The sequence below is a fragment of the Rhinopithecus bieti genome, unplaced genomic scaffold (assembly GCF_001698545.2).
Source record: "Rhinopithecus bieti isolate Rb0 unplaced genomic scaffold, ASM169854v2 scaffold_72161, whole genome shotgun sequence".
In the NCBI taxonomy this organism is placed as follows: domain Eukaryota; kingdom Metazoa; phylum Chordata; class Mammalia; order Primates; family Cercopithecidae; genus Rhinopithecus; species Rhinopithecus bieti.
This window is the reverse complement of record NW_016828382.1, coordinates 2,432,867-2,442,538: the sequence shown is the minus strand read 5'-3', so window position 1 is coordinate 2,442,538 and position 9,672 is coordinate 2,432,867. Positions and strand designations below refer to the sequence as shown.

At 38.5% G+C, this 9,672-nt stretch overlaps 1 protein-coding gene across 1 annotated transcript in view; it reads left to right on the top strand.

The window, feature by feature from the left end:
* Positions 1-9,672, top strand: part of ITPR2 (inositol 1,4,5-trisphosphate receptor type 2) — a 516,873-nt gene that overhangs the window by 100,189 nt on the left and 407,012 nt on the right. Inside the window, 2 exon segments of the mRNA XM_017864487.1 lie at positions 8,089-8,204; positions 9,111-9,197. Coding sequence (XP_017719976.1) covers positions 8,089-8,204; positions 9,111-9,197 — 203 coding nt within the window.

The window sequence follows — 9,672 nt, the reverse complement described above, 5'->3', positions numbered from 1 at the left end:
AATTTTGAGACCCATTAAAAAAGTTTAATGAGAAAAAAAAAAAAAAGTATCATAACTGTGGCACATATGTATATGTATCTTGATAATATTTTTCTGGAGGTTGTGTTGTGTTGCAAGACTGTGGTAGGGATGAGAACTGAGGCATATGCATATTTTACTCTCTGGCCAGTGGTTTTCTTTTTTCTTTTCTTTTCTTTTTTTTTTTTTTAGGTGGAGTCTTGCTTTGTCACCTAGGCTGGAGTGCAGTGGCACAATCTTGGCTCACTGCAACCTCTGCCTCCTGGTTTCAAATGATTCTCCTGCCTCAGCTTCCTGAGTAGCTGGGATTATAGGCACATGCCACCGCGCCTGGCTAATTTTTGTGTTTTTAGTAGAGACAGGGTTTTGCCATGTTGGTCAGGCTGGTCTTGAACTCCTGACCTCAGCCTTCCAAAGTGCTGGGATTACAGGCGTGAACCACCATGCCTGGGCTGACCAGTGGTTTTCTTACCATCTGTATTTGTAAAATAATAGATGCTTTAAAAATTCAGTTTTAATTGACTAAAATCACATCTAATATGGGAAAGAGGCACTTAGTATTTAGTAATAAAATGCTAACTTTTGAGGAGATCTTGCCATGATGATCAAATCAAAGCTGGGGTAGAGAAGTCAGAAGGATGCTGTCTGAGGATATTTAGGGCTGTTAAGTAGAAGCCAGATTAGATTTGTTCTAAATGGCCTTGAGGTATACATGTATACTTATAAACAGCATTTAAACAGAGACAGATTTTGCCTCAACATGACAGCCTGCTCCCAATGGCATCTCTGCATGGCTATAGCACACTGCATTGGATTCAGAGGATCTTGGTTCATATTTCAGGTCAATTCCTCATGAAGAAAAGTCTCAGTGTCCTTCTCTGTAATATGGAGAAAATAACCCTGGCTGACTCTTAAGGGTCTTATGAAGATCCAGTGATCTTTATTATCAATGTGTAGTGCTGTTTATAGGTTACAAAGCGCTCCATGGTAGTAAACTGTATTGAACACACCAAGCGTGGCATTGGTGTACCTGCCACTAAGAGGTCAGGTAGTCACTTATCAGGGCATTCAAGCATCCTATGTGTGGTTGAACTTGTTCATATTTATAATATTCTAATCTAGAAGTACTATCCTGAAGGATCTACGGAACTCGCTTTTTGAGTTTTTGCTTCTTTGCTTCAAAGAAGGGAAAGATAGGATTTTATCTGAGGCTTCTTTGAGTGCTAACATTTTATCAGTCTACAAGTCTGTAATGACAAAATGCCATTTCTCTTCCTCTTTCATAGTGAAATAATTGACTTTCAGCTAGAGGAAGTTACGTTGCAATCCTCATGGTTGCTAACCCATGTGTTGTGATTAATTTTCATGTTTGCTAACACATGCAATACATTTCCCTGAGCCTTCATAGCATTCTAGAGGGCATTTTTCCCTCTTAGATCCTGTCTTTACAGTTGCCTTAGGCAAGGCAGGTGGGGGGATAGATGTTTGGTTTGAAATTTGTGTTCTTAAAACACATTCCTTTTTAAAACTTCTAAAAATAAAAGAGTTTTATACAAACACTGTATTTCAGGATGCATTTCTTAGAGAAACTGAAAACAAAACAACCCAGAGTTGTATTTTAGCTAATGAATGCATTCCTCTCCTTGCATCAACTCTGAATTCTATTATTTTTAATTTTTAAAGTTTGTATTTCGTAAGAGACAAGTTCTTGCTTTGTCCTCCAGGCTGGAGTGCAGTGGTGTGATCATAGCTCATTGCAGCCTTGAACTCCTAGGCTCAAGTGATCCTCTTGTCTCAGCCTCCCAAGTAGCTGGGACTACAGGCATGCACCATTGCACCCAGCTGATTTAAAAAAAGTTTTATCGTAGAGACAGGGTCTCAATTTGTCACCCAGGCTGGTCTTGAACTCTTGGCTTCAAGCAATCCCTCCGTATCAGCCTCCCAGAATGCTGGGATTACAGGCGTGAAACACTGTGCCTGACCTGAATTCTATTTTCTAGTGGCTAGTGGCTCCTTGTCTGCCTGCCCCTTATCCTAATGAGAGGTTTTTTTTTTTTTTTTTTTTTTTTTTTTTTTTAACCATTTCCATTTTATCATTGGGAAGGTTCTAGCTTGCTTTTCTGTCTCAGAGACCATTGTCTTCATTGAACTCTCCTGGGTCCACTTTAAGTCAAAAAGAAAGAAATAAAAGTCCCCGAGGCTTTCCCCACCCCAACTTTCTCCACGTGGGGAGAATAAAGCCCTTGGTAACCATGTTCCCTATGGTTATGAGGTATTTTTACAGGCTACCATGAAAGAGCCATTTGTTGAATCCCTGCCTTGTGACAGGCACTTGCATCATTTAAATCTTAAGACATCTTTAGGAGGAAGGAGAAATGAAAAACCAAATTTTCTTTCCACCATTGCCAAACGATACTGCTGGCCAAGACATAACTTGAACTTTACATATGATAGCCCTGAATAGAATCCTAAAGTCAGTTTCTGGGGTTCAGGAGTAGCCTCAGATACAAATATTGTAGAAAGTACCTTCACAGGTACAAAGCAAAACATTTCAAAACTATTTAGACAGGTATTGTAAGTGGAGGTTTAGACTGGTTTCCTGCCACATTTCCACGGAATCATGTGCAAAGATTGGCTCTTTGACTTACAGTGTTAACGTGCTGTGGGTTACGTGCTCCATACCGTTTGAATGGCTTTCATATTTCTTCCCTCTGCTAGCATTTGTAAGTAAGCAGGCTAAAATGCCACCAATGCTATCAGTTTAAAATGAACACTTCTGAGTGGCTTAATTTCCTTCCATAACTGTTCAAAAAATAAATAAATAAAAGTTGTAATTCTAAGCCATTGTTCTTATAATATTGTCTGACTGAACATATGTCTGGTTGGATTACTAACATTTCCTGAACTTTTGTAATTCTGCAAAATTGTTGGCCTCAGGTCTTAAGGTTAAGCTTTTAAAAGAATTAAACAAAAATAACTTCCTTTTATTTGTGCTGTTGATGCTCGCTCTATGAGATAAACCTTTCCTTTTTTTATTCCTTGAGTCTTGAAATGCTGAAGAGATTGTTGTTAGAATTAAAAAATGACACTGAGTCTGTTTCTGATTGGACTCCATAAAACATTTTTCTTAACAGTATTACACCTCTACAGATCAAGGAATACTAGAGAGTTTAGAAGCAGGATGAGGAGGGCAGGTGAGACCGGGTTGCTCTGAAATAGCTGTGATCCTGCCCACTGAAAAAAAGTAGGCTTGTCAAAGGCTCCACCCTTACTGATGTTAGTGATGGCATCTGCATTTCTTTTTTTTTTTTTTTTTTTTTTTTTTTTTTTTTTTTTTTTTTTTGAGAGTTTGAGGTCTCGCTCTGTCACCCAGGCTGGAGTGCTGTGGCCGGATCTCAGTCACTTGCAAGCTCCGCCTCCGGCATTCACGCCATTCTCTGCCTCAGCCCTCCCCAATTAGCTGGGCTACAGGCGCCACCCACCTCGCCCGGCTAGTTTTTGTATTTTTAAGTAGAGACGGGGTTTCACCGTGTTGTAGCCAGGATGGTCTTGATCTCCTGGACCTCGTGATCCGCCCGTCTCGGGCCTCCCCCAAAGTGCTGAGGATTACAGGCTTGAGCCACCGCGCCCGGCCGGCATCTGCATTTCTAAAAAGATATTACATGGTAATGAAGATTTAATCCTCTTCTTACTGTATTTGTTCCAAGGAATTTGAGAAGTTTATACGAAGACACACTGTGGCATCTTAAACCAAAGGAGTGAACACCTTGTCATTAACTGGGCACTCTTGGTGTGTGTTCAGGTTTCATCTGAGACTTTTCTTTTCTTTTCTTGGCTTATTTCAGCTTCCCAGTTGCATGCCTAACTTCCCTCTCTGTCCCCTTTTTAAAAAACTTTTATTTTAACTTCAGGGTTACAAGTGCAGTTTTGTTACATAGGTAAACTTGTGTCTTGGGGGTTTGTTGTACAGATTATTTCATCACCCAGGTTTAAGCCTTGTACTCATTAGTTATTTTTCCTGATCCTCTCCCTCCTCTCATCCTCCACCCTCCAAAAGGCTCCAGTGTGAGTTGTTCTCCTCTATGTGTCCATGTGTTCTCATCTTTTAGCTCCACTTATAAGTGGGAGCTAAATGTAACTTATTTGATTTTCTGTTCCTGCATTAGCTTACTAGGGATAATGGCCTCCAGCTCCATTCATGTCCCTGAAAAAGACATGATCTCATTCTTTTTTTGTGGCTGCATAGTATTCCATGGTCTATATGTACCATGTTTTCTTTATCCAGTCTATGACTGATGGGCATTTAGGTTGATTCCATGTCTTTGCTATCGTGGATAGTGCTGCAATGAATGTATGTGTGCATGTGTCTTCATAACAGAATGGTTTATATTCCTTTGGGCATATACCCAGTAATGAAATAGCTGGGTCCAGTGGTATTTCTGTCTTTTGGCCTTTGAGAAATTGTCTTCCACAATGGCTGTACTATTTTACACTCCCACCAACAGTGTAGAAGTGTTCATTTTTCTTCATAACCTCACTAGCATCTATTTTTTTTGACGCTTTAGTCGTAGCCATTCTGACTGATGTGAGATAGTATCTCATTGTGGTTTTGATTTGCATTTCTCTAATGATCAGTGATGTTGAGCTTTTTTTTCATATGATTGTTGGCCGCATGTGTGTTTTCTTTTGAAAAGTGTCTGTTCATGTCCTTTGCCCACTTTTTAATGGGGTTGTTTGCTTTTTACTTGTAAATTTGTTTAAGTTCCAGAAGCAATTGCAACAAAAACAAAAATTGACAACTGGGATCTAATTAAACTAAAGAGCTTCTGCACAGCAAAAGAAGCTATCAACAGAGTAAACGGACAACCTACAGAATGGGAGAAAATTTTTGCAAACTATGCATCCAACAAAGGTCTAATATCCAGCATCTGTAATGAACCAACTACTTTCATTACTCTTTGCTGGGAGCTCTGTAAGGTTTTAGTCATCTCTTCATCTTAGTGAGGCTATTGCTGAAAGAATGAAGCAATATCAATAATAATGCCTTACATTTATAATAGGACTTTAAAGTTCACAGAGAACTTTCACACAGATTTTCTTTTTGCTCATCTCAGCAACCCTGTGAATTAGGTGTGGCAGGTATTTGCACTTTTATTATGCAGTAAATTTAGAATCAGACAAAATGTGTGACCAGCCCAAGAACAGTAGATTTTTAAAAATGTGTTCTAAAGGAGGCAGAGAGAGAATTAAGCATGCACACACCCTACTGCCACCAATGAAAGCTTTTTAGCAGAAGTCTGTGTGTGCCCCGCCTTCCCTCCTATTATCCAGAACAGTCCTGCAAGATTAGTTCCCATGCAGAAACAGATCAATTATTTACTGTAGTATAAAATGAGATGTCCCCTGTGGGAGGCTGCTGAGAGGGACTGTAAAACTAAGGCCCTGAAATGAAAAGGGCTTTTGAAACCCAAGACTTTGCACTTCAGATAGAGTGGGTGGAAGCTTGTTCATTTGACTGTCTGCACTTACCCCTCCCTCACCTTTTCCCACCCCTGCATCTAGTCGATTATTAAGCCTCTGGTTTGGCTGCTTTATTTTACATGTATGGCTACCCCAAAACTACCATACAGTTCCATCGCTACTGTCTTTTCACAACAGCAGCAGGCTTTGGGGATGGCCTTCCTGCCCCTTGCTCATGCCATCTTTCACATGCCCTAAGAGCTTCAAAGTCTGTAGGAGTTCAGCATTTTCTATGGGATGTAGTCCACCCTCCTTAGCCTAGAACATAACACTGTAGATTTTGACATCAGCCTACCATTCCATTTTTATTTTGCTGCCTCAGTGGTGATTTTCCTGCATGGTCAGGGGTCCCTTAGCATTCTTTTCTGCCTTCATACCAGCCACTGGCTCTGTTTGGAATGCCCCTCACCTCAGCATGGGAGCCCTCTTGCCCCTGTGCTGAATGAGTATTGATTCTTTAAAATTTGGCTGTGTTTTCTCCTTTCTTCTCCTTTTTGGAAGTCTTTTCTGACCTCCGTTGCCTGTGAAGTTGGCCACGTGCATCTTTGTGGCTCATAGCGTCTTCTCCACAGCTCCCTTGTGAAGCTTCTAGTAGACCGTGAGCTTTCTGAGGACAGGGTCTGAGGCTTAACCCCTGTTCCTGCAGGGCGTGACCCCCTGTAGGGGACTACAGTAAACACAGTTTGGCTGAATGTTTGGCTTTACTTCACCTCAGCCACCACTCAGGAGCATTTGGCCTGACAGCCAGTGTGCTGTCTCCCCAAAGATATCGCTAATTAGGAGTGCTATTGAGGTGGTCTGGGATTCACACAAATATTTTCTCTGCTAAAGGATCATTTCCAATTTAGCTTAATTAGGAATCTGTAATAATGGAGAGAAACACAATTTTTTTTCTTTCCTTTTATACATGAAGGAAGTCAGAAGCATAAACTCCAGATTATGGAGTTCAGTTCCCCTTAATCATAGATTTGTGCTTTTGCTGAATGCAGACAGTGTAGAGTTTTACCACTTGCCTAATACAGGATAGTCAAAAGAGTCTGCTGTATTAAATTGGGAGCATTCTTATGGAAATATTTGTAAACAACCTGTGGATTTCTGCTTCAAGAAATTTGTAAAATTTTCTTTGTAGTTGCTAAGGTACAGGAAATAACTTTTAGGGCTTGTATGATACGCTGCCAAGGAAAACATTTTCCAGGCTGTCAATCTTTGGTCACACACGTGCTGCGTGTTGATTCCTGTATCATATTGTAATTGTGGTGGCCTCTCAGCGTACTTTCAGCAGTTTGAAGGTATCTGTTTTCTACTACCTATATTTACTCATCCATATCAGTACCCTTTAAACTAGAAATTAAGATTAGTTTGCTGTTACCTTGTCTGTATATGGGGTGTGGAACAATCAATGGAATATGTGTTTGTATAGAAAAAAATAATAATTGTCTTGTTTTCCTACATTCCTTAAAATTTTACAGCCATATTTCTTGATCATTTATGCCATTAGAACCATGAGAAGGTGATATTTGAAAAGATATCATCTTTTTAAACACAGTCAATTTTAAGGAAAATAGTGGAACAAGCATATTATATAATATAATCAATAATGTGGCTAAAGTAGGTATTTGAGTTGACTGAATTTTATTTTTGTGATAGTTATTTGTCAAATGAGAATGACCCTAAATATCAACACATCAGTCACAATAAAGTAAATTAGTTATTTTGAACTCGCACGGTTTTTTTGTGAGAAAAATGAAAATAAGGTTTGAATTTTCTGTATTACTACTCTTTTGTGGTCGAATACTGAGAATTAACCTTTATTCTAGATTGTAATCTATTCCACAGTGTACAAAATCATTAGCATGTGGTGAAACTGTTGAGTTCTTCCATTCTCCTCATTGAAAATAAAACGTTTATTTTGCTTCTTGACTTAGAGATATCACAACTGTAATATTCCTGTATGATTTTCTATCTCGATGTTTAGTAGTAGAGTCAGGACTGTAATCTTGGTTTACGTGTTTTATTTTGCTTTATGTTTCCATCATATCATACTGTCTTTCAGATTTTCACATCATATTCACCTAGGTATTTGGAAACTTGGGGAGTGAATGACTCTAATGGTCAGCTGGAATCTACTTCCTAGATCATTTTGGCTGTCAAATATACACAGCACAACTATGTATTAATTGTGCAAAGTCAGATAAGGCAGTGAAAGTCACTAATCTCATTCTATTTTCTTTCTAAGACCAGGTCCCCCATTATAATTAATCCATGCCTTATAATATCACAATTACATGGGTTTGATTTCTTTATACGCTGGCTATAGTAGTCTTTAAAAAACTTAAACTAATGAAGAAGGGGATATTTTAACTGAGTGTAAATAATTATTTGAAAAGGATGTTATAGAGTGAGTGGAGAGTTGGCCGGAGGATGGACTATATGACTTTTAACTGTTCTGTATAATAAGGGATTCCAAGATTCCAAAACTGAGCTATAAGGGAAGTCTAAGAAATGCTGGTAGCCTTAGTTACAGTGTTTTCATTTGTTGGTTTTTCACAGACTGCCTTTTCAAGGTGTGCCCTATGAACCGATATTCTGCCCAGAAGCAATATTGGAAAGCCAAGCAAGCCAAACAAGGGAACCACACTGAGGCAGCCTTGCTGAAGAAACTACAGGTAAGGACCAGGCTTCCAATTGTCTGGCTTAGGCTAACCAAGTACAGCAATAACAATAGATGTATTTGGAGCTTTCTAGCTTTGTCCTTTCACCCAATACACAGAGGTTTAGAATACATATAGCAGCACATTGATAGTAAAAGGGCTTTTCAAGTAATAGGGTGTGACCATTTATTTCCTGGCATGTAGGCAGTGCGTTATTGCTGCTGTTTTTTTAGGGTGTGCCAGACTAATTCAAAGCTTCCCATCAAAATGAAAACCAATTCAGAATCTCTGTAAGAATATTAAATCCAGTTATATTTTACTTGACATAATCCTTGATATTTTCCTGAAAGACTATGGAGAAAATAATTGAAAGACCATTGTTTATGGTTTGTCTGAGTGTAAATTCGATATAACTTAATTTTGCCTCATTAAAATTCCTGTTACTTTCAGAATTAAGAACTGTACTTCTCGAGACTTTGGAAATTCTCCTATTATCCTGATTGGCTTTTCTAGCAATATACCTTCTTAAAGTAATTTTATAAGAACAAAGAGCCTAGTACTTTTCTGAAATGTCCAACATAAAAGTGGCCCAAGACATGTTGGAGGGCATTTCAGCATACATTGAGAAATCATCATACTGTGTTATAATCATTTATTTAATTACTGCTCCCTTTGGGGAGTCATCCACTCCCCAAGTTTGCAAGTACCTGGGTGAATATGATGTGATAATCTGAAAGACAATATGATATGATGGAAACATAAAGCAAAACAAAACACCTAAACCAGGATTACAGTCCTGACTCTACTGCTAGCCTATTTTATTCCTGGCTATAGTCTTGTTCCTAAAAAAATATGTCTTTGTCAGTTATTGCACTCTGTTTACTATATTTCCACACTGAATATTTGATAATCATCTTATAGCACGCTGCAGAACTGGAACAAAAACAAAATGAATCAGAGAATAAGAAGCTGTTGGGAGAAATTGTGAAATACAGTAATGTTATACAAGTAAGTATTTTATCTTAAACGAGGTATTTTATGGGGAGTTGGTCAATAAGTTGGCAGGAAAGCCAAACTGCATTAAAATTTTGAGCGACAATAGTTTGTTCTTTGATGGGAATTATAGATGTTGTGATGTATTGTGATGTATTTAGTTGATATTCAGTACACTATTCTGTATGTTTAAGAATAAATCTGATATTTACACATAAAGAAGTGATCTTATCTGGAGGTATGCACAAGTTATTACATCAAAAAGAAGAGGGTCAGGAAACAATTTCTAAAGGCCTGTCCTAAAATAGTCCTTTAGCTTAATGGGACCATGTGTAACGTACGGAGCTTAGCTTTTCATTTTGTGAAAAGAGAAAAGTTTTCACTTTCAGCTGGAAGTCATCCTTGAATTGTTATTCGAAGGTCTTCTATTTCAATTAGTATGCACACTCTGTTTTATCTCAGCTGCATTCCTTTCCTGTGTTTCATTTAG